Source organism: Spermophilus citellus (assembly GCF_964194105.1).
Source record: "Spermophilus citellus genome assembly, chromosome: 4".
NCBI lineage: Eukaryota > Metazoa > Chordata > Mammalia > Rodentia > Sciuridae > Spermophilus > Spermophilus citellus.
In genome coordinates, this window is record NC_138185.1 from 29193563 (window position 1) to 29219452 (window position 25890).

At 42.0% G+C, this 25890-nt stretch overlaps 1 protein-coding gene across 4 annotated transcripts in view; it reads right to left on the bottom strand.

Annotated features, from left to right (window-relative positions):
- Positions 1-5474: 5474 nt before the first annotated feature.
- The window catches only part of UBOX5 (U-box domain containing 5), a 36164-nt gene continuing 15748 nt past the window's right edge, over positions 5475-25890 (bottom strand). Inside the window, exons 1-6 of one of the 4 annotated variants that reach the window (XM_081290728.1) lie at positions 24144-24188; positions 21921-22015; positions 21736-21795; positions 19172-20372; positions 8943-9104; positions 5475-6202 (exon numbers count right to left, since the gene is read on the bottom strand). In XM_081290728.1, coding sequence (XP_081146854.1) covers positions 5994-6202; positions 8943-9104; positions 19172-20180 — 1380 coding nt within the window. In that variant the 5' untranslated portion in view covers positions 20181-20372; positions 21736-21795; positions 21921-22015; positions 24144-24188 and the 3' untranslated portion in view covers positions 5475-5993. Of the gene's footprint in view, positions 6203-8942; positions 9105-19171; positions 20373-21735; positions 21796-21920; positions 22016-24143; positions 24318-25890 lie in introns of those variants that run through there. The other 3 variants (XM_081290725.1, XM_081290727.1, XM_081290726.1) reach the window with 3 other exon arrangements.

Here is a 25890-nt window from a genome sequence, read left to right on the forward strand (position 1 = left end):
AGACAAATGAAAGGGCTTAAGACTTTTTAAGTCTTATACAGACAGAGCTGGAGTAGATTGACCAGGTTGAGCCCAAGCCTATAGCCTGGTTTTTCAGCCAAGGAAACTGAGGATGTGTACTGCTTATCGTCATTTCCATCATCTCATTATAGAAGGTCACCTCACTGAGGCCATTGCATGCATAAGCACGTGCCCTGGCATCTCATTTGCCCTGTTGCTCATGCTCCTCTTCCCCTCCTCAGTCCCAGGAGCCAGAGCTCCCCCAGCTGAGCTCATCCTGTGAGTGGGAGGGAGGAAGGCAGGTGAAAGGGGTTCTCTCTGGAGGCTCCCAGTTTCTGAGACAGGCTAATTGCAGGCTTCCTAATTAATGAGCCATGGGGTTGCATTTCATCAGCTGAGTCAGAGCTGATGTCTGGGCTCTGGCCCAAGGGAAGGGTACCAAGAGTCAGGGGGGTCTCCCCCACAAGGATGCTTTGCCCTTCTTCTTTTCAAACCCAGTTCTCTTCACCAGTTCACAGTGGCCCCAACCCACCCTTCTTATTCTTGATGTCTTCCTGTTCCTGGCTCAGTCTGTCTGTCCCTCATGCCATTCCACTCCACCAGGACCATACCAGGTTCATCTGATACTGATTCACACATGGTTTCCCAATCAGTTTTTTTTTTTCAGACTTCTTCAGCCACACACATTCCATACCTGGGGTCTCTGAAACATGACAAGGCCACCCCAGCAGGATACTGAGGCCCACTGTTCCTGTTGGCAGTTTGCTAAAGATCCTGCCCATGCCTTCCTCTTTCCGTAAGTGCACAGGATGGGCACTTTTCCATTCACATTTCAGCCATATTTCTCCATTTATATGCAGCTAATTCTGCTGAGCCTTTGTTTGGGGAAGCATCTTCTATTTTTGTGCCTAGTGTTGTAACAATTGAATTTTCAAGAGTTATGCTGTGGCCTGGTCATGAGGTTGCTATTCCATACCTGCATTCTGCCGTGCCCTTGGTTCTGCATGGTGGATTTTTGGACACAAGTGAAAAGATTCCTGTATGTCATTTGATTGTTGGTTTCCCACCAGATCAATGATGGGATCTGTAGGAAACCATCCAAAATAGAACCTGAGCTAGTCATATTAGCTCCTCATATAACTGAGCATCAGTTTCCTCTTAATCCCAGAGCTGCCTGGATTAAATACATATAAAACATAGCTCATGTGAGGCTCGGAGGCATACATCTATAATCCCAGTGGCTTGGTAGGCTGAGGCAGGAGTATCACAAGTTCAAAGCTAGCCTCAGCAGCCTAGTGAGATCCTGAGCACCTTAGTGAGAAAATAAAATAAAATAAAAAATAAAAAGGACTGGGATGTGGCACAGTGGTTAAGTGCCCCTGGGTTCAGTCCCCAGTAACAACAACAACAACAACAACAACAACAAAACCAGTTCAGGACACTGTGCTTGATACTAGAAACTTTTCTTTAATTTTGGTACTGGGCGGGGGGGTCAAACCTAGGGTGTCACATATGCTAGGAAAGTGCTCCACCACTGAGTCACATCCTTGGCCCCCTTTTAAACTTTTAAATGCACAGATTTTTTGTTTTTCTTTTGTGTTACTGAAAATCAAACCCAGGGCCTTGAAAATGCTAGGCAAGTACCACTAAGCTACATCCCCAGTCCTTTTATCATTTTGAGGCAGGGTCTTGCTAAATTGCCCAGGCTGGCCTTGAAACTTGCCATCTTCCTGCCTCAAATTTCCAAGTAGCTAGGATTACAAGTGTGCACCAACTTGACCAATAAATGCATTTTTTTTGTTCTATGCATTGATATTTTATTAGTAGTAGTAGTAATAGTAGTACCGATAATTTAACCCAGAGATGCTTTACCACAGAATTATATCCCCAGACCTTTTTAATTTTTTATTTTGAAACAGGTTCTAATTAACTTGATAAGGGCATCAATAATTTGATGGGCTGGCCTTGGATTTGTGATCCTTCTGTATCAGCCTCCTGAATCGCTGGGATTATAGGCATGTAACACTACACCCAGCAAATGGCAAATGCAATATTTTGTGTTGTTTTAAACCCAGGGGCATTTAACCACTGAGCCATATCCCCAGCCCTTTTTATTTTTTATTTTGAGACAGGGTCTAACTAAGCTGCATAGTGCCTCACTAAATTACTGAGGCTGGCTTTGAACTTGTGATCTTCTTGCCTCAGCTTCCCTAGCCCCTGGGAATACAGGCATGAACCACCTCACTGGCAATAACTCACTTTTTTCCTCATAGAGAAGTGTTGCAAAGGAAAACACAAAATATTTGTGTGGTCACGTCTCCCCCCTCCCCCCAATAATGAGAATTGATCCCAGGGGCACTTTGCCACCAAGCTACATCCCCAGCCTTTTTTGTTTTGTTTTTAATTTTAAGGCAGGGTTTCACTAAGTTGCTTATGGCCTCACTAAATTGTTGAACTTGAAATCTTCCTGTCTCAGCCTCCCAAATTGCTGGGATTATAGGCATGCACCACCACACCTGACTGGTTGTGTATCAAAAGCATGGTTATAGGTAACATTGTTATTAGTATAAACCTTTCATGGAAAAGCTTGCCAACCACCACCAGGTTGTCTCTTGCTCTTTTATCACTCATCTCTATGACACTGGAGATTCTGTCACTCTTTGGGGCTGTCAGAGTAGCAGGCAGAGCCATCTCAAGCACCTCTTATAAGAAAAGGGAGTTCATGTTGGTAGTGTGGAGGCCCAGACTGTGGCCAATGCCCAGTGCAGGAAAGAGTTTCAAGCCTGCAATTCTCTCCATCACTCTCCTGCTCTCTCATTCTCATGAACTGGTACTTCTCCTGACAGGTTCATAAGAAGTAAGGGGCAAGCCACTCCACCAAGTTCATACTTTGGCCTAGCACTATCCAGAACTCTTGTCATGGTGGAAATGTCTTTATCTGTGCTGTCCAATACAGTAACCTCCAACCACATGAATATCAAGCACTTGAAATGTGGCTGTTGGGACCAGGAGCTGAGTCTTAAATTATGTTTACTTTAATTAAATACATTGTAATTAATTTTAATAGACTATCGACTACTATAGTAGACTGCAGCTCTGGCCAATTCCCAACCCAGCTCCTCCCCTTTCCATCCAGAACCCAAAGGAATATGCTGCATGTGCAAGTGGGTTGGGAGGCCAGGTGAGGCCACAGTAGGGGTGGCCAGGGAGGTGAGAGGTGGTGGTCAGACCAGCTCAGTACCAGGTCCTATTTCCAGTATGTCTACAAGACCTCTGTGGGAGGTGGCCAGTTTGCAGCAGCCCTATCCCCACCCCAGTGGCCATCACAATCAAGAGTCAGGCCAACATACAATGCCACCGGCAGGAGGTTGAGCAGCAGCCTTGTGCCTGTGGATGGTTTCCTCCAGGGCAGGTCTCTTTGTCTGCAGACCTATTTACAGCAACTCCAGCGTCAGAGGACCAGTTTCCTAGGGAATAGAAAGGCATCCAGCAGCTGAGTGGCCTTAAGCTGGAGGCCAATAGGAAGAAGCAAAACAAGTGTGGGCTTAAGATAAAAGTATGTATATCTCCAAGGATGTAGGCAAGTTCTGCCTACCCCTGTGGTTCCCATGTCTGGTTTTCCACTAGAGCTGCTAGGGAGTAAGAACCTGCTAGAAATGCAGATCATAGTCAGGTGTGATGTGAATGCCTGTAATCCCAATGGCTCAGGAGGCTGAGGCAAGAAGGATCTCAAGTTCAAGGCCAGCCTGAGCAACTTTGTGGGACTCTGTCTCAAAGTAAAAAATGAAAAGGACCGGGGATACAGCTTGATGGTAGAGCACCCTGAGTTCAATCCCCAGTATTGCAAAAAAAAAAAAAAAAAAAAAAGAAAGAAAGAAAAAATGCAGCTCACCAGGCCCCTGCAACAGGTCTGGTCTGAGAAGTACCTCCAGCATAGCTGTTGGAGGGGAGTTGAGGTGAGGGAAAGGAGCAGGCTCTGCCCTCATCCAGGTACTCTGCACTGCTCCCACTAACACCAAGTTGTTGGTTTCCAGGGCTGGGCAGACAGGACATCCCCCAGAGAGAACATCTTCAGTGGAGAGCACTGAAGACCTTGAACCACTGCTGGTGAAGTAGGCTGTTCCAGAGACCAAAAAGAGGGTGAGGGTAGCAAGCACCCCTCCCCCCCCCACACACACACTCCAACCAAAGTGCTCTGCTGGGGCTTTCCAGGAACCCAGCACATGGAAGGGATGGTGAGATCCTGGAGTGGTATAGACATATAGATATCCAAAGGGCACACAAGAGCCTCATCAGCAAGGGCATGGCTTGCCATCCATGCTTATGACCCTGAAGTCTTACATGAGGGTTGCATCAAGGTAAGGATCAGAGGGAAGTAGAAGTAAGGAGAAGACTACCTCTACAGCCGCCTTTGTGGACAAAATCCTAGGAACTCTCAAATGCAGATTCCCCCCAGCTACTCTAGAAGCTGAGGCAGGATGATTCCAAGTTTGATGTCATCCAGGGCACCTAGTTGAGACCTTGTCTCAAAACTTTAAAAATTAAAAAAAGGGGCTAGGGAGCCAGGCATGGTGTTACACACCTGTAATCCCAGCAGCTCAGGAGGCTGAGGCCGGAGGATCTTGAGATCAAAACCAGCCTTAGCAATGGCGAGGTGCTAAGCAACTTACTGAGACCCTGTCTCTAAATAAAATACAAAATAGGGCTGGGGATGTGGCTCAGTGTTCAAGTGCTCCTGAATTCAGTCCCCAGTACTCAAAAAAAAAAGGGGGGGGGTTGGAGATTTAGCTCAGTTATAGAGAGCTTGCCTAGCATGTGTGAGACGTTGGGTTTGATCCCAGCACTGAAAAAAAAAAAGAAAGAAAAAGAAAAAATACGCAGATTCCCTAAGCCCAGCTGCACCTCTCTAAATTCTAGAGTCTGGATGGAGCCCTGGGCAGCAGCCCAAGGCCTGTCTACAGGACTGCGATTAATCTCAAGAACAAAACAGGAGCATGTGGGGCCAATCCTTCCTTAATATGCTCAGCAGAGAATGAGAACACCATGGTGTACTTTCTCACATTCTGGTGAGTAGAATCTGTGTGATATGGTAAACAGAATTGTGGGAATAACAAATTTAAAAGAAAAAAAAAAACAAATACAGCCTATAAACAAGTGTTTTTTTCTGAAATGAGCCACAAGTAGAATAATGCCTTCCCCGCTTCTAAGAGCAGCCCTAGGAGCCAATTGAGTGCATGCTGATACCTGGCTAGGAGGTCACTCAACCCTCCCAACTGGCAAATGAATAGCAAACCTGTCATTTTGGGCTCTCCCAACTGAGTGGGTGTGAAAACTCCAGCTTTTGTTCTTTCAGCTTGTTAACAAGAATCACAGCCTAATGGGTTGCAGCGACTACTCATGGCTGCCCTGTGATAGTTCCACTTGTGTGGACGCAGGTGGGGAACAGAAATATGACGACAGAGACAGGCACTCTGCCAAGAGGAAGACATCAATAATCACTTTATTAAGGCGCTGAGTGTCTGCCGGTCAAAGGAGGAGGCTGAGTCATGAGCTCCACAGCCCCCACCGTGGTCAGTATGACCCTGAGACCCTCTTTGCTATCCATAGTCCATTGTGCTCCACTCACAAGGCTCTGCTAGAAAAGGGTATGGACAAGCAATTCAGGGAGCCCTCAGCATGGGTACTCCTGCCCCAGTGGGGCTGGCTTCAGCAGGCCCTGGGATCTGGTGGGGGAGTGGCAGGGAGGCACAGGAGGGTAGGGACATCCCCCAGCCTTCCCAGCCAAGCCTATGGCTTTTTTATCCTGTTGCCACCTGAGCAGGAGTGGAGTGTTTCCCCACTCAGTCCCTGTGCAACACTATGAGGTGATAAAGCCCTGGAGAAAAAACAGGCACTCTGTGCCTGCCACCATCAAACTGCAGGAAAGCTGTGACTCTGCTCCTGCTCCCCCTCTGCTCCTCCCAGCAAGTGCTTCTCAGGTTGAGGCTGGTCACTCAGAAGTGGACCCGCAGCACATCCTGGCTGGCAACTGGCTGCTGGCAGGCTGTGCATGTCATGGGCAGGGAGCGCTGCTTCTCAGCCAGGCAGGGTCGACATAGGAGGTGACCACAGGGCAGCTGGTACATGGGCTCCTTTTTGAAGTAGGAAGAAAATGTTCTTTTGCAGGAGGCACATTCAGGGCCTGCGATGCTCCCAGGCTGCTCTAAATCAGGAGACAGGATAGAGTTAGGGAAGGCTATTCCTTGGCCCAGGCTCACTCTGAGAGTCTGGCTTTTTCCTTCCTTAGCCCATCTCTAATCTGGGAGAAGAGGTGACAGGGTACTGGGTAAATTGGCAGGCCTCCTCTCTATAATCTCTGACCAAATCTCAAGATTCCTGTGACTGTTCAAGATGAACTGGCCTCCGGGACCAACAAACAGGACCAGCTCTTACCCCTAGTTTCCCAGCAAGGTATACTCTCCTGAACAGGCACAAACTCATCCTCATAATTGCAAGAAAAGGTGAAATGTGACAAGAAAAGAGAAAAGCAGAAAGTGGATAGTTAGGAGGTCACAAGAGGGACAGCTGAGATTTGCTTTCAGTCACCTTCCCAACACCTCAACCCTTATCCTGTGCTACCCTGACCTCTAGGGCAGGCCTCCCAGGGGGCCTCCTGAAGCTCCAGCCACTCCTCCCCCTCCTCCCCCTCCCCAAGCTGCACCTGTGGTGCTCTTCCTTACCTGAGGTCCTTGCCTGAGAAGCTGCTCTTTATCCCCTACTCTAGGGAGAGGCAGGAGCTGGCCTCACCTGTCTTCCTTCAGGTCCACTTCTCCATTCCTAGCCACCACTCCATAGGGGACCCCCAAAGCATCTCAAACTTTGAAACTTCTTAAACCTTAAAGTTCTACTTTGAAAATTCTTAAACCTAGCTCCCCCCACTCCATCCACTTTCATCATTATAATCCCAGCTACTTGGCACATCTCTTCCTGCCTGGATCACTTTCCTCCAGACTTGTCCTGGACATCTATTCTCAGCCCCCATCCATACAAGAGCACAACCTGACTCCCATGCCTCTGCTTTACACCTCCTGGGAGTGCTCCCTACCTTCTGGCACAGTCAATCCCTTGTGTGGCCTATGCAGCCTCGCCTCATACCCACTCTCATTCTTTAGGTTCCAGTAACTTCAAATCAGTTCTTTTCTGCATATTTTGCTATTGCTGGTCTCCTGACATTGTGCTTACTGTTCCCTCTGCTTGAAATGTCCTTATGACATGTGGCTCAGATCACACCCCTTTCAGGAAGCCAATCCTGAATGCCCCTCTCCTGTGCCTCTGGAGCTTTTTACAGTTGTTCTCACACATGCCTGTTTCCTCCCCTAGCTCTGGAAGCCCACATTCATGCTTCTTCTCAGTCCATTCTTGGGGCCTAGCAAAGCACTTCATATGGCCCACATTCAGTAAGTATATGTTGAATGGATCTGACTTCTGCACAAAGGGACCAGACATCAAGAAATGCACCTCAGCTCCCTGCACTGTGCACCCCAAACCTCACAGGGAAGTCCAAATTGCAAGGTGGTCTAAAGAGTGCTGTCCTACCTCAACATCCCTGAGGCTGTGGCCAAGAAAGAAGGGCCTGGCCTCCAGTGTTTTCATTAAACAACCTAAAAGAATCAGTGTATGTCCTCTAAACAAACAGGCCAAGAATCCACAATGAGTTGAAATATTCCCTTCCTTACTGGAGAATCTCTAAAATGAAGGGAAAACAGAAGGGAGAAAAAATGCAGGGAGAAGGAATGAAGAAAAGGAAGCAAAAGGCCCCAATTCTCTCTAGCACCAATGAGAAGTTCCATTGAAGGGTTTTAAAGGCCTAAAGCCCCAGGGGCAGTTTTAGAGACAGAAAACAAAAGTCACTAAGAAATAAAGAAAAGACACAGAGTGAGATGAGTGAACCACAGTGTGGCTTCAGATGAGATGGAGAGGAGGGGAGGCAGGGCTACAGCATGCAGACCTCAGAGACAGCAGGAGGCTAGGTTCTATTTTAAGTTCAATGGTATGCCATAGAAGGATTTTAAGAATGAAGTGCAGTTGGTAGAGTGCTTGCCTCGCATGCACAAGGCCCTGGATTCAATTCTCAGCAACACCACCACCACAAAAACAACAAAAAATGAAGCACAGTGATCCTGTTTACATTTTAATAAGATCCCTCTGACTCCTGTGAGGGTACTGAAATAGTGAGCAAGGGTGGCTGAGGGGAGCCAGCAGGGCTACTGCAGGGCTGGTGGAAAAGCAGCAGGAGTGGTGCCATGGTGGCAGTCAAGGGAAGCAGGGCACAGAGGACTAATCTAAGAACTACTCTGGAGGAGTAATGAAGGAAATGTCAAGGTCAGGACACTGACTTTCATGTTCAAGGCCTGACACAGGTAGAATATACTGCTTTTTGCCCAGATGAGCTGATTGAGGGGTGGAGGGGAACTTTAGAGGGCAGATACCCATGAAAAGAAGCTGAGCAGCTGTAGGGAGACTGGGGGTCTGAATCCCAAGGAGAAGTAGGAGCTGCATGGAAGGGAAGGGAGCCCCAAACCTCCCTAGTACTCCAGATGTCATATGGGAGACTGGCTAGATGAGAAAAATAAAAAAGAAGAAACAAAACTCCCCAGGAGAGAATATTTAACATGACATCTTAGAAAGAAACACAGCAAAAGAGTAGCTAAGCCATGAGTCCACGGATTGACTAAGGGCTGACTGAAGAAGGCCTTCCCTCTGAAGGTCAGTTTGCCAGGAAGCCTGTTACCTCCTCTTGGAGAAGGCAAACAAGCAGTGTTCTCCCCAGGTTGGAATTAAGGAAGGAGGGAGCTGGCTACACAGGTCCACAGAGCCCCCAGGGACAAGCCCAGCATTCTGTACAGGATGGGCCACCTGTTCTATGGCTCTGGGAAGATACAGGGGGGAGGGACCCAGGTTACCCGAGCTGGCGCCTGGCCTCCCAGCAGTGCTGCTCCCTCTTATGCCCAGGTGCTGGAGCTGTCCCCTGGTCAGTCGGGCTGTGAAGGAGGGCATGGAACCAAGGGTGGACATCAAGGCAATTTCCAAGCTTTGCGATAGCTTCTGCTCATGGGACACTGGATCTGTTGAGAGATGCAGAGACTACAACATTCAGAGGAAGTTCAGCAAAACAAGTCACAAGTCCTTTGAGGACTACAAAATAGCACCTTCAACATACATAAATGTAAAAAAAAAGAAAAAAAAAACCTTCCTACTATCTCTTAGGACTTTGATGACAGAACACAGGGAGTCATAGGCCTGGAAACCCTGAAAGTTCCTCTCCATCCCTCATGACTTCAAGGCCTTGGGCTCTCTAGCTTCCTGTTCCTGAACAAAGTGCAGGGCAGGCAGGGGCCACCTGGTGGCTCCATGAGGAACTGCAGCAGCCTTTCTAAAGGCCTCCCTGGAGTGCGCCAAGAAAAGGACAAAGCTAACAAATACCAGGTTTGTACCCCTCTCCCTCCTCCCATCTTCCTTCCCCAGCTGCCTTAGTCTTTGCCTTCCTCAACTTCTCCTACTGGGACCCTCAACACCAGGCAGTGATACTTGCCTGAGTTCTAGGTGTTGTGTCCTCTTTCTCCTGGTAAGTAAAGCAGAGTGGACTAACCTTAGTCACTCTGACCAGATCATGATCTAGGTAAGTAAAGCAGAGTGAACTAACCTTAGTTATTCTTTCTGACTAGGTCATATCAGAAAGCCAAGATATAGGATGAGGGTGGGGGCAAGAGGGGTTTGGGGGAGAGCTGCTCAAGAAAGGCCCCAGGGATCAGCCTGTTGGCAGAATTTGCAAGACTTCTCCAACTCAGGGAGTGGAATATTTTGTCAGGTTTGTAGGACATAGGACATCAACTTAGGGCCTTCAAGGACCACTAGTCCACATGGCTCTGTGTCACCAAGTCTGTCAAGGCCAACACCAGTGAAACTTCTACAAACAGACAAGAGATGTAAGGACCTTGTTGCATCCCATTGAACCTCAGATGCTTCCAGGAATTCCTGGGGTCATGCCAAAGACACAAATGTAACCATTAAGCACATTCTCAGCATAGCCTTTTAGAAAAAGACAGGAAATTAAAAGAATAATAAGATTTGAACAGACGGAGTTTCTTAAGGAAAAAAAGAAAAAAGGAAAAAAGCTGTCAAAGAAAGAGGTTCCTCCAAAAGCAACAGGCACTAATCATTAAAGGGAGTCTACCAAAGATGCAAAGAGTAGATTATTCTGATACTATTAAATTGTTCCAGAATACAGAAAAGGAAAATTTCCAAATTCTTTTTATGAAGTAAAAAAATCCCTGATATCAAAGCCTGTCCAAAGATAAACAACAAACTGAGAAAATATATTTTTAGCTTACATTAAGGTCAAAGGGCTAAACTTGATAAAATATAAAAAGTTCCTAGAGATAATTGGGAAACAACAACAACTGATTGAAAATGGGCAAGGAAATGGGCAGTCGATTCACAGAAAAGGAAACAAAAATAGTTTTTTTTTTATTAGAAATGTTCAAGCTCACTAATAAGAGATATAAAAACTAAAGCAATCATAAGATACCATTTTTTTACCTATCAAAATAATAGCTCCTCAATAAATAACAGTTCCTCAATTCCACAATGTGTTAGTAAAGCTAAGAGGAATCTCATATCACTAGTGGAATGGTCGTGACGGCAACTGGGCAATATCTATCAAGTCTACAGAAGAATATAACCCAGAAATGTGAATTCTATGATACTGTCCTACAGAGACAGCTGCAGTTGTAAAATTATATATGCACCAGGTTTATTCTGTGCAGTAAAAGATCAGAAAAAAACTTACCACCAAAAGGACAGGGTAACACTCTGAGCCCGGATCGGATGAATTCAAGCTCCTGTTCGCCTGCTTCCCACAGACAAACAGCTGTGACTCAGCACTAATCCATCCGGCTGAAACAACTGGTCAGCCCTTCTCATCCTATGGAGGTAAATGCCTACCGAGCCTTCATAGGTAGTGGCCACAGGTTTGAAACGGGGCTTGGGAGAGACAGTAAGGACCCACCCGTTGCATGGGTCGTCAGGCAAAGGGAAACGAACTGTCGCCATTTGCAAGAGATACCACCATGGCAGAGAACTGACGTCATCAGACTGTGGCGGAGGAGATAACTTCATTGAAACCTGCGGCTACAGGTGTGTAATTCCCTAGCCTTCCCTCTCCACACATCGGGGAAACCTGAAGGGCCCCTCCCAGCACTCCTGTGAGCATGATAGCCAGACCCAGGGAATCAGAGGTGGCGAGGGACCCGCGGCGCGGAACTACCGCTCCCACCAGGGCTGACTGCTGAGGTCTCTTGCACCAACTACCGGGGGAGTGGCTACCGGAGGGCAAGTAAAATTCGCTGAGGATTCTCAGCCCCAAGCTCTACAAACTTAGGGTCTGAGGGAATGGCAAACTGGAAGAGTGTGCCCAGTCGTTCATGAAAACAGGGCTCCCCGGAGCAGCAGACCTGGTGTGTAGCCAGTATTGTGGTGAGAGGGGCCTGGCTAGAGGAAAAGTGGGAAGTGACTAGACACAAGAGGAGGCCCTAGGCACTCAGGATTGGAGACTTGCCCAGTCTGGGAGGAGCTGCTGCACAGTGATTGGTTCCCGTGTATTGACAGGAGAAACTTGGCCTGGTGGGCACAGCGCCACCTACTGGAAGAGAAGTTAATCAAACGCTAAGACTGCATTTATTAGTTTTTTTTTCTTTTTCTCTTTTTTTTTTGATTTGGGTTTTTCTTTCATTTTCATTTTTCTTTCTTGTTGTTTTTTTAAATTTTTTTTTACAATTTTTAAAAAAATTTTTTTCTTCTAATTTTAATTTTAATTTTTTTATTATTTTTTTTTAAATTTTTTCTTTTTTTATTTCCTATTTTTTTCTTCTTTTCTCTTTTCATTTCTTTTCAATTATCTTATCCCCCCCTTCCTTGAATTATACCTGCTTACTCTCATTCTCTTTAGTGACTTCTTCCCTTCCCTTCTAATACCTTTCCTCCCAAGCATCAAATAAATTTATAGGAGTAAACAGTAACTCAGCAGTCAAACAGAACAAGAAGTAACATGAGCAGCTTCAAAAAGCAAGGAAGAAAATGAGTACAAACAATGCAGGACAGCCTAAATATTCAGGAGGACCTAGAGTCATCAGAAAAATGGTCATATAAAGAACTCAAGGAACACCTTAGACAGATGGAATGGAACCTTAAAGAGGATACAAGACAGCAAATTCAAGCAGCAAAAGAACACATTGAGAATGAATTACATAAACAGATAAAAGAAGAAGTTAAGCATCTTTACCAGGAGATAGAGATTATAAAAAATAATCAAACAATAATTCTAGAAATGAAGGAAACGATAAACCAAATTAAAAACTCAATTGAGAGTATCACTAACAGAGTGGAGCAAGTAGAAGCCAGAACGTCAGATAATGAAGACAAAATATATCATCTTGAAAAGAGTCTAGCCAACTCAGAAAGGCTGGTAAAAAATCACAAGAAAAACATCCAAGAGTTATGGGATAACATAAAAAAAACCAAACTTACGAGTCATCGGGATAGAAGAAGGTACAGAGATTCAAACCAAGGGAATGAGTAACCTGCTGAATGAAATAATTACAGAAAACTTTCCAGAAATAAAAAAGGAAACAGATATACAAATTGAAGATGCATACAGGACACCAAGCACACAAAATCACAGTAGACCAACGCCAAGACACATTGTTATGAAGATATCCAATATACAGAACAAAGAGAAAATATTAAAAGCTACAAGAGAAAGGAGACAGATTACATTCAGGGGTAAACCAATAAGGTTAACAACGGATTTTTCATCACAGACACTGAAAGCAAGAAGGTCATGGAACAATGTATTTCAAACACTGAAAGACAATGGATGCCAACCAAGAATTCTGTATCCAGCAAAATTAAGCTTCAGGTATGACAACGAAATAAAAATCTTTCATGATAAACAAAAGTTAAAAGAATTTGCAGCCAGAAAACCAGCATTGCAAAGCATTTTGAGCAAAACACTAAACGAGGAAGAAATGAAAAACAATAACCAAAACCATCAGTAGGAAGTGCCTCGGTAAAGACAGAGGGCGAGGGGAAAGATAATCATGGAGAAACAAACTAAATTTTTTTTAAAAAAGGATAAATAATCAAACATGGATGGAAGTACAAACCATATATCAATAGTAACTCTGAATGTTAATGGCTTAAACTCTCCAATAAAGCGACATAGGCTGGTATCATGGATTAAAAAAACAAATCCAACAATATGCTGCCTCCAGGAGACACATCTGATTGGAAAAGACATACACAGGCTCAAGGTGAAAGGATGGGAAAAAATATACCATGCACACGGTCCTCGTAAGCAAGCAGGGGTGGCCATCCTCATATCGAATAAAATCGACTTCAAGACTAAGTTAATCAAAAGGGATAAAGAGGGACATTATATAATGTTAAAAGGAACCATTCACCAACAAGACATAACAATTATCAATATTTATGCACCAAATAATGGTGTTGCGACATTCATAAAACAAATTCTCCTCAAGTTCAAGAATCAAATAGACCACAACACAATAATTATGGGTGACTTCAACACACCTCTCTCACCATTGGACAGATCCTCCAAACAAAAGTTGAATAAAGAAACTATAGAACTCAATATCACAATCAATAACCTAGACTTAACTGACATATATAGAATATATCAACCATCATCAAATGGATATACTTTTTTCTCAGCAGCACATGGATCCTTCTCACAAATAGACCATATATTATGCCATAGGGCAACCCTCAGTAAATATAAAGGGGTGGAGATAATACCTTGCATTTTATCTGATCATAATGGAATGAAACTGGAAATCAATGATAAAAGAAGGAAGGAAAAATCCTACACCACATGGAAAATGAACAATATGTTACTGAATGATCAATGGGTTACAGAAGACATAAAGGAGGAAATCAAAAAATTCTTAGAGATAAATGAAAATACAGACACAACATATCGGAATCTATGGGACACAATGAAAGCAGTTTTAAGAGGGAAATTCATCGCCTGGAGGTCATTCCTCAAAAAAAGAAAAAACCAACAAATAAATGAGCTCACACTTCTTCTCAAAGCCCTAGAAAAAGAAGAGCAAAACAACAGCAAATGTAGCAGAAGGCAAGAAATAATTAAAATCAGAGTGGAAATCAATGAAATTGAAACAAAAGAAACTATTGAAAAAATTAACAAAACTAAAAGTTGGTTCTTCGAAAAAATAAATAAGATCGACAGACCTTTAGCCATGCTAACGAAGAGAAGAAGAGAGAGAACTCAAATTACTAACATACGGGATGAAAAAGGCAATATCACAACAGATGCTACAGAAATACAGAAGACAATTAGAAATTATTTTGAAAACCTATATTCCAATAAAATAGAAGATAGTGAAGACATCGATAAATTTCTTAAGTCATATGATTTGCCCAGACTGAGTCAGGAGGATACACACAATTTGAACAGACCAATATCAATGGATGAAATTGAAGAAGCCATCAAAAGACTACCAACCAAGAAAAGCCCAGGACCGGATGGGTATACAGCGGAGTTTTACAAAACCTTTAAAGAAGAATTAATACCAATACTTTTCAAGTTATTTCAGGAAATAGAAAAAGAGGGAGTTCTTCCAAATTCATTCTATGAGGCCAACATCACCCTGATTCTGAAACCAGACAAAGACACCTCAAAGAAAGAAAACTACACACCAATATCTCTAATGAACCTAGATGCAAAAATCCTCAATAAAATTCTGGCGAATCGAATACAAAAACACATCAAAAAAATTGTGCACCATGATCAAGTAGGATTCATCCCTGGGATGCAAGGATGGTTCAATATACGGAAATCAATAAATGTTATTCACCACATCAATAGACTTAAAGATAAGAACCATATGATCATCTCGATAGACGCAGAGAAAGCATTCGACAAAGTACAGCATCCCTTTATGTTCAAAACATTAGAAAAACTAGGGATAACAGGAACTTACCTTGACATTGTAAAAGCTATCTATGCTAAGCCTCAGGCTAGCATCATTCTGAATGGACAAAAGTTGAAGGCATTCCCTCTAAAATCTGGAACAAGACAGGGATGCCCTCTCTCACCACTTCTATTTAATTTAGTCCTTGAAACACTAGCCAGAGCAATTAGACAGACAAAAGAAATTAAAGGCATAAAAATAGGAAAAGAAGAACTTAAATTATCACTATTTGCAGACGACATGATTCTATACCTAGAAGACCCAAAAGGGTCTACAAAGAAACTACTAGAACTAATAAATGAATTCAGGAAAGTGGCAGGATATAAAATCAACACACATAAATCAAAGGCATTTCTGTATATCAGCGACAAAACTTCTGAAACGGAAATGAGGAAACACACTCCATTCACAATATCCTCAAAAAAAATAAAATACTTGGGAATCAACCTAACAAAAGAGGTGAAAGATTTATACAATGAAAACTACAGAACCCTAAAGAGAGAAGTAGAAGAAGATCTTAGAAGATGGAAAAATATACCCTGTTCATGGATAGGCAGAACTAACATCATCAAAATGGCGATATTACCAAAAGTTCTCTATAGGTTTAATGCAATGCCAATCAAAATCCCAACAGCATTTCTTGTAGAAATAGATAAAGCAATTATGAAATTCATATGGAAAAATAAAAGACCCAGAATAGCAAAAGCAATTCTAAGCAGGAAGTGTGAATCAGGCAGTATAGCGATACCAGATTTCAAACTATATTACAGAGCAATAGTGACAAAAACAGCATGGCACTGGTACCAAAACAGGCGGGTGGACCAATGGTATAGAATAGAGGATACAGAGACTAATTCACAAAGTTACAACTATCTTATATTTGATAAAGGGGCTAAAAGCATGCAATGGAGGAAGGATAGCATCTTCAACAAATGGTGTTGGGAAAACTGGAAATCCATATGCAACAAAATGAAACTGAATCCCTTTCTCTCGCCATGCACAAAAGTTAACTCAAAATGGATCAAGGAGCTTGATATCAAATCAGAGACTCTGCGTCTGATAGAAGAAAAAGTTGGCTCTGATCTACATATTGTGGGGTCGGGCTCCAAATTCCTTAATAGGACACCCATAGCACAAGAGTTAATAACAAGAATCAACAAATGGGACTTACTTAAACTAAAAAGTTTTTTCTCAGCAAGAGAAACAATAAGAGAGGTAAATAGGGAGCCTACATCCTGGGAACAAATTTTTACTCCTCACACTTCAGATAGAGCCCTAATATCCAGAGTATACAAAGAACTCAAAAAATTAGACAATAAGATAACAAATAACCCAATCAACAAATGGGCCAAGGACCTGAACAGACACTTCTCAGAGGAGGATATACAATCAATCAACAAGTACATGAAAAAATGCTCACCATCTCTAGCAATCAGAGAAATGCAAATCAAAACCACCCTAAGATATCATCTCACTCCAGTAAGATTGGCAGCCACTATGAAGTCAAACAACAACAAGTGCTGGCGAGGATGTGGAGAAAAGGGTACACTTGTACATTGCTGGTGGGACTGCAAATTGGTGCGGCCAATTTGGAAAGCAGTTTGGAGATTCCTGGGAAAGATGGGAATGGAACCACCATTTGACCCTGCTATTGCCCTTCTTGGACTATTCCCTGAAGAACTTAAAAGAGCATGCTACAGGGATACTGCCACATCGATGTTCATAGCAGCACAATTCACAATAGCTAGACTGTGGAACCAACCCAGATGCCCTTCAATAGATGAATGGATAAAAAAATGTGGCATTTGTACACCATGGAATATTACACAGCACTAAAAAATGACAAAATCATGGAATTTGCAGGGAAATGGATGGCACTAGAGCAGATTATGCTTAGTGAAGCTAGCCAGTCCCTAAAAAACAAATACCAAATGTCTTCTTTGATATAATGAGAGCAACTATGAACAGAGCAGGGAGGAAGAGCAGGAAGAAAAGATTAACATTAAACAGAGACATGAGATGGGAGGGAAAGGGAGAGAAAAGGGAAATTGCATGGAAATGAAGGGAGACCCTCATTGCTATACAAAATTACATATAAGAGGTTGTGAGGGGAATGGGAAAATAAACAAGGAGAGAAATGAATTACAGTAGATGGAGTAGAGAGAGAAGATGTGAGGGAAGGGGAGGGGGGATAGTAGGGGATAGGAAAGGTAGCAGAATACAACAATTACTAATAGGGCATTATGTAAAATTGTGGATGTGTAAGCGAAGTGATTCTGCAATCTGCATTTGGGGTAAAATTGGGGGTTCATAACCCACTTCAATCTAATGTATGAAATATGATATGTCAAGAGCTTTGTAATGTTGTGAACAACCAATGAAAAAAAAAAGAAAGCCAGGAAAAAAAAATTCCAATATAGAAGGTATAATAGCGTAGCACTCTTGTTCCACTCTCCAGACTTAAGGTTCTTATTAAGCTGCTGATAATGTTTTGTCAACTTTGCTCTTGAGTTTTGGAAAGAAAATAAACAAAGTGATTAGAAAAAAAAAAATAAATAAATAAATAAAAGCAAAAAAAAAAAAAAACAATTACTAATAGGGCATTATGTAAAATTGTGGATGTGTAACCGACGTGATTCTGCAATCTGCATTTGGGGTAAAATTGGGGGTTCATAACCCACTTCAATCTAATGTATGAAATATGATATGTCAAGAGCTTTGTAATGTTGTGAACAACCAATAAAAAAAAAATTAAAAAAAAAGGACAGGGTAAGACTGTTTCACTCTGTGTGTGTATACAATCTGCTTTTCAGTTTTTAAAAACTACATGAATACATTGCTTTTTTAAAAACAAAAGGTACTAAAGTTAGGCTTAGTTAAAATAGCACAATGATAAAACAGCCTAAAGATTTATGGAATCACCTTTAAAACTCTTACCTAATCTTAAAAGTTCCAAAGCACTAATCTTTTGTTTCAATTTTGCAGTTCAAAAAACTTAGATTTTAATCTTTTTTCTAAGTTTTAAAACAACCTTTGCTCTAAATCATTCACTCTGACCTAAAGATAAATGTCTACATTGAGGCACTAGAATTTCTGCTCATGCTGCCTAAGCTGAGAAGACTTTTTAAAATTTATACTTTTTCATCTCTCTCTTCTACTTTTACTAGAATTAAGTATATTACTTGTCAGTCTTATTTGGAACACATATAAATCACAATGGTCTTCCATGCAGAGCCCATTACGAACATGAACGGGGGTTCATCAAAATGAAGGCCCCAAAACTAAGCCCAATAACTACATGAAGAAGGTGGTGGTGATTGATGGGGAAAACAAAGCTTAAGCAAAATCACATGGCTGGCTGGCTGGCTGACCATTCAGCTGCAGAAAGGCTAAGCCTACTATCCCGAGGAGAGGGCGGCATCCCTGGTCCCAGAAATCACTGGCAATGCCCTGGGGAAGAAGTGGGAAGCCAGAAGGCTTAAATTTCATACTAAAGAACACTGTAATTGTTCAAGTACTTATTGACACCTGTTCTTCAGTACGACTTCTTTCTCCTAAAAGTAGGACCCTCCAACTTAGTTATTTTCTGCTTTTCTGTGTGCTCATGGCACCTCGTGGTGAGGTAAGGCAGGGAGGATATTAATGCACTTCCACCAGAGCTCCTCTGTGAAAATTCAAACAACATCCTAGAAGAGTCCACTGATACATGATGAACTGTAAAGACAGAAGATGGAAGACATGGTCTGCTTTGAGGGACTAGTGTCTCTTTTCCTAGAAGTTTTGACCAGAGGATTCAAGCCAGGAAAAACTTTTGGCCTGGTCAGAGCACACCAAGGGAGTCCAAGGCAGGGAAACTCACAAGCAGGAACATTAGTAGATGAAAGAACAAAACACTGAGACAGAAGCCTGGAATAGAGAACCTCCCAGGCCTCCAGATTGTCTGTGGTCTGAAGACAGCTAAAGCTGAGGAACTCTCCAATGAAAATGAGCATAAAGAAGGTCAGGCCCTAGCCAGAAGAACTGAAGCTGGCAAAGCACAGGGCCAAGGGCCACAGTGCCATATGTCATCAGGAAGAATAGGGAGGCCACTGGGCCATGGACACAAGACAGCAAATTACCTGTTGAGCAGTCCATGTGCGTTAGGCCAAGCTCACTGGTGGTTTTCATTTTCTTGGAGGTGTGCTCTGAGGTAGTAGGTGAGACCAGAGGATTTGTGATAGTAAAACAGGAAGCATTCACACCAAAGCTACTGCCTGGGGTCCGCTCAGCCTGCTCTATCTTCCTTTTCCGTGAGGGCAGGGCAATGGAAGAAGGGGTCACTGCCAAAGTAGTCTGAGCTCTCCCAAGTAGGTGACAGCCAGGGATGGAGTGCTGAAGCAGGAAATGATCAATCCTGGCCTTTAGGGAGGGGTGGGGCAGGGGCTGGGAGTGTGGAGTAAAGGCTACCCCAGTAAAAGGGTCACTGGGCACTCGGCCCCATGTAGCTTCACTGCGGTTACACTTTTCCAGTGTGCTCTGGTCAATGACCTTGCCTGAAGGTAGCAGCATGGGGCAAGGCATGATCTCCAGGGTGATGGGATCCAGGAACTCCTCGGGCACATCACCAACTGCCTGAGCCAATTCCTGCAGGCTAGAGGGGGCCTGTTGGGTCTCAGACTGGCTCCCAGAGTCACAGTCACTCTCCATGGGCAAAGCTGGAGTTTGCAAAGCCAAGTCCTGAGGCAGATTCTCTGAAGCCACCAGTAGGACACTGTCTATCACCTCCTGAGAGCAGGTCTTGGCTGGCTGACCCCACACTTCCAACCGCTTGATGCAAGGAATACCACTGCCTGTTACATGCGTGATACCAATCTTTAGGTGAGCCACGTGGCTAAGGGAAAGAGTCCCTTTATTCCAGAGCTCCTGGGCCATAACAGCAGGGGAGGGGAGTGTGATTTCCATTGGGCTAAAGGGTGGCCTGGCCTTGAAGCCCCTGTGGCTGAACACCACTTGGCTCTGGTTTTTCAGTAAGACTTTGCCTACCAAGGTGAATGCCTCCTTGTCAGGAACAGATGGCTCAGCTGGGCCTGGGGTCTGGCACTCAGGTGTATTCCAAGAGGCTCTGCTGGATAAGGCAGATGTGTACATTTCCAGGCCAATGACATTCTGGCCTCCTCCAGCTGTGAGGTCTATGTTAATCCTACAGATTTCCACATTAAAGGGAAAGGAGACTGTCACGTAGATTGGTGGCTTAATGAAATACTCTGTCCTAAAACCATGGCTTCTCTTTGTGAGGTCTTCAGAGATGAGATTTTCTACTTCGTAACCATCAGCTGATATCTAGATTTAATGACAAATATGAGACATACTGATTCAAATGAAGATGCTGCTTTGCAAGAACTTGTCATTTCTAAGAAAACTAAAGTGTGAAGTTCTTCATTTTAAAATTTCCCCTACTAAACTAAATTGTCCCAGTTTTTTTTTTTTTTTTTTTATAAATTGCCTGTTATTTATTTTTTCTTTTAGTTTTCGGCGGACACAACATCTCTGTTTGTATGTGGTGCTGAGGATCGAACCCAGGCCGCACGCATGCCAGGCGAGCTCGCTACCGCTTGAGCCACATACCCAGCCCCCAAGTCAAAGGCTGAAGGCAGCAATTGTGTTCAGCACTATAGACCAATTATATAAAATATATATATATATATATATATATATATATATATATATATATATATATGTAATAAAACTCTACCCAACCTACCCAAAACTTCCTGCAAAATAATATCTCTGTGAAGAGGAGGCAGGTATACTAGTGGTTTTTTATTTCAGAGGATGAAAACATGCAGATTTAAAGGAAAACAAAAATGTGCCTTAAAGTTCTCAATTTATATTTGAATCCCACCAATTATAACAGTTTTCCTAGGAAGGCAAAATAAACAATCTGATTATAAATCTATAAATGATGACACTGATTTTAAAAAAATGTATTCAGGAAAAAGGATCACAAAAGACTATGGACATTTAAAACAATAAATGGGTTTTGGTAGGGGTTTGTGATGACTTCTTCCCTTTTTTAATATTTCTAATACTTGTTAAAATTAATGGATATTTTAAGGCATTTTTGTCTGAAGGAGTCAGCCCAATAATTTGGGAATGTAAAACAGTATGCTGTATTCAGAAACTCTTAAATTAGGGAAGGGGTTCAATTTTTTCCTTGCTGTTTCCTTATTCCTTGCTTTGTGCTGTGAATAGATATCTTCCTTTGCACAAAAAGGGAAGAAGCTTAATTCAAATAATAAATAGCAAGAAATCCAAACAACAAATACAAAACATTACTTCTAGTATTAGAAATTAGCAAAAGAGCCAGATGTGATGGTGTAGGCCTGTAATCCCAGCGATTAGGGAGGCTAACACAGGAAGACTGCACAACTCAAGGCCAGCCTCAGCAACTTAGAGAGACCCTGATTCAAAAAAATAAAAAGGGCTATAATCTAGTTCAATGTTAAAGTGCCCCTGGATTCAATCCCTAGTACCAAAAAAAAAAAAAAAAAAAAAAAAAAAAAAAAAAATTAGCAAAAGAACAAAAGAATGGGGGTGGGGGGTAATTTCCACTTTTGCTTTGACTAAGGGTAGAACTGAAATTGACTGTTCTAGAGGGAAAAGACAATGAAGACAACCCCCCACAAAATGAATCACAGCTTACCTCATAATGGTGCTCTATGATTCCAGAGGTAAGCTTGCCCCATGCTCACCTAAATGCCCTCTGGAGGAATCAAAGGGCGAAAATATAATAAACCTGAATCAAGTCCTCATGTGCAAGGCAGGAAATGGGAAAACTCAGGAAAAATATGTGTTGTATATCTATGTATATGTATTTGTTTTGTTTACCTTGTTGCAGTGAATTCTTGGTTTAAATTGTGGGAGACAAAGATTTATGACCATCTTTGTGGCTGAAAGGATAGCTTCCAAGTATCAGAAACAGCCTTAAATAAAAAATAAAACTTGGTATTAGTCATACCAGTTAAAATTCAGTTCTAAACTTTCAAGAGTTCCTAAGAGAAGAGAAACAGGGTAACAACAAAAATTTCAATATACACATAACTCTCACAGACTATACTCACTCTCCTTATGTCCTTCACATGATGCTGGGAAAAAATTAAATTAACCAATAAAAAAGTATGAAAGAAATTTTTAGTGTAGGATCCACAAGTTGGTAAAGTCTGACAGTTCTCTGGCCCAACAGACGTGCCAAAGATCCATTAGAGGCAAAGTCTGTTAAGTCTGCAGGAGGCTACCCACAGGAAAGGGACAGTCAAAAATGACTTGAGCTCAGAAAAAGAACTGAGGTTTAGAATGGAAAGGGTCACAGAAAATAATCACAGTAATGTTAAGCATCTTTATTATTTAACATTTGTTAATACAAGTATATTTTCCTGTTAAAACAGACAATTAGGGCTGGGGTTATGGCTCAGTGGTAGAGTACTTGCCTCACATGTGTGAGGCACTGGTTTCAATTCTTAGCACCATGTATAAATAAATGAATAAAATAAAGGTCCATCAACAACTAAAAAAATATTTAAGAAAGAAAGAAAACAAAGACAATTAGAAGAGTTAAAAACATCATTATTGCCAGGGATGGTGGCATACACCTGCAATCCTAGCTATTTAGGAGGCTAAGGCAAGAAGAGGTCAGCCTGGGAGTGAAAGCCTGCCTCAAAATGAAAAAATAAAAGGACTAGGGATGTAGTTCAGTGATAGACCACCCTTGGGTTTCAATACATAGTACCACACACAAAAAGAAAAAGAAAAAGAAACAAAACAATCATGATTGAGAAGACTGTTAGGATTTTTATTGGATTATACTGAGTCTACGGAACAATTTAGGGAGCTATTATGACATTTTAATGAAATTCACGAACATAGCACTTCTATTCATTTATTTAGGTTACACCAAATTTCTTCCTGATGAATTGCAATTTGGATGCCCTTTAAAAAAAACTGAAACAATAACATGATCATAAATGACTGCTGATGTTTACCAAGTGCTACGTGTCATGCCTTTTGTTAAATGCAAAATGTGTAGCATCTATCTCATTTCATCCTCACAGTAACCTTAGGTGGGTACTGATATCCTTATTGGGCAGATGAAAAAACTGAGGCCAAGGAGAAGTTAAGCTGAGTTTCAGATTCCAAAACTTCCCTTAGGCACTCTGTGGCCTATGTGGGCACCATTTGCCTTGAAGGATTTACCATGAAGTAATGTAGCTGAAAAGTAGATGTTAATGCCTTACAACTTTCTTCTTCTGTTACTTGGATCAAGATATGATATAATTGATTTAAAAAAACAATTTTCTAGACTTGAAATTAATGTGACTATGCCCTATTATGTACAAATGGGGAAACCTTGATTGTCCTTCCCAACTTGCGCTGGAACAGGCCTCAAATTGTTTTTTAAGGAAAATCTTAATGGATCCTTCACACTGGTACTTCAGAGGAAGTTTCTTGCCTGTATGAAGATAGGCTAGCCTACTAGTCAAGTGTAGTAGAGCAGAATGAAAACTTTAGCAGTTTAAGAGCTGACAGGTGGTAGTTCTGCATGCTAACACACACCAGCTCTTCTTACTGACATTTAACCATAGAGGCCTGCAGCATCTAACAGGTAGCTTTAAAAGATAACTGCAGTAGCAGAACCAGGAAACAAAATGATAGGGACAAAATAATCTCCCTTTAGGCTTGGTGCAATAAAAGTCCCTAAGCTGTATGAGCTGAGGCCCTAGTTTGTTGACAGGCTTGTACCCATATAAGGAATGTAAATGTACCCTCCAGTAGAATTACACCATCTCTCCTGACTTGATGTACACAAAACTTGCTTATGTAGAAAAGTAAAAGCCCTCCTATGCTTGGGGCTCAGACTTTGGGATTTATCCCTCTGGGCCGTGGCCACTAATAAAGTGTTGCTTCCAGATCTTGGTGTCCTGACTCTCATTTCCCACTATATAAGCATCTCACCTCATGAGCTTTTCCACCTTGTTCAGAAGTTGTCAACTCTACCGGTCAACCATGAAAGCAAGGCCTGAGTAGACACAACTACTTACTCTCAATAGAACTTACCAAAATGTAATTTCAAGGAATATTCATGCAGACTGTTCAGTCCATCCATAGTAAATTCTCTTCAGTGCCAGCCTAAGTGGCACTTCTGGCCTCCTGCCTGGTATACCTGCTGGCTACTGCAAATCATATCCCACATCACCACCTGAGAGATTTCGCTGCAGTTTGGATTCTCAGCTGTAGAAAAACAGATGTAACACATTAATAAAAATTCAGTAGCCAATCTATGTAGATTCATAGGCCCCATCAACCAAGAACAGCAATTTGAGTCTCTAAAACATAAACTTCCTTGAGCATCATACCCAACTTCATTCATCCCAGCCACCACATCACTACACACTTCTCAACCCACCAAAACTCTTCACCAAACTTCCCTGGTATAATGTGATCTATTAGCAAGGAATTTCATAAGACACAGCTCTGCAAGGTTAGATGGTGTTTTTTTAAAAAAATATTTATTATATTTACTTATTTTTATGTGGTGCTGAGGATCGAGCACCGTGCCTCACGTGTGTGAGGCAAGCGCTCTGCCACTGAGCCACAAGCCCAGCCCCTAGATGGTGTTTTGTTAGGTTACAAACATGATCATTCCCTACACAATACCCACTCTTTGAGACCAGGAGAAAATTTTCTTTTATGTCTCAGTACTACAATAATTGTTTTTACCAAGCAACTCAGTATTTTATGATATGACTATGGATTATATACCTTCTTTGGCTGCTAGAAAGCTCAGAATAAAACTTGTGGCCTCTCCCTCAAATTTTTCTTTGATTAAAACCCTTATTTTTATGTCACAGAGTATGAGAATGATCTTAAAATCATCACCTTTTGGTGAACAATTAGGTCATTACAACCTTTTTACTATGATAACATTAAGATTAAAATCTTAATAAAAATTATGCCTTTTTTCCCCTTTGGTACAATTTTGACTTTTTGTATTTTTTTCTTAATTTCAATATTTGTTTTTTAGTTTTTGTTGGACACAACATCTTTGTTTGTATGTGGTGCTGAGGATCGAACCTGGGCCGCACGCATGCCAGGTGAGAGCGGTACCGCTTGAGCCACATCCCCAGCCCTTGACTTTTTGTCTTAATGGATCCTACATATTTTCTTGTTAAGGTTCCTATTCATAAATAGGATATGCTTATCCCATTGATTTTTCTAACCAATTATTTCTATACATATAGGAAAGGTTTTTCACTCTGGTTATCTTTATCATGTATTTACTGAACTAATTGAATTTAATAAATTTTTCAGTTGGTTTTCTTGGGGCTTTTGCAATGCCATCTGCTCAATATTAATTAGAGTTCTTTTCTCAAAATGGTAACTTTTTTTTTAAAGAGAGAGTGAGAGAGGAGAGAGAGAGAGAGAGAGAGAGAGAGAATTTTAATATTTATTTTTAGTTCTCGGCGGACACAACATCTTTGTTGGTATGTGGTGCTGAGGATCCAAACGGGCCGCACGCATGCGAGGCGAGCGCGCTACCGCTTGAGCCACATCCCCAGCCCCCAAAATGGTAACTCTTATTACTGTCTCTCATTGTATGGATTAGCTAGAACTTACAGAGTTACACACACACACAAAAAATATAGTTGCCATTCTTGTTCCCATTAGAAAATGCCTCTTTAAACATAAAGCTGATTGTTAGATTGAAATATTCTTTTTATGTTAATAAAGCATTCTAAATGTTTTTGAAGATCAGTAATATGCTCTGAATTCTGATTTTTCTTTTTTTTTTTTTAAGAGAGAG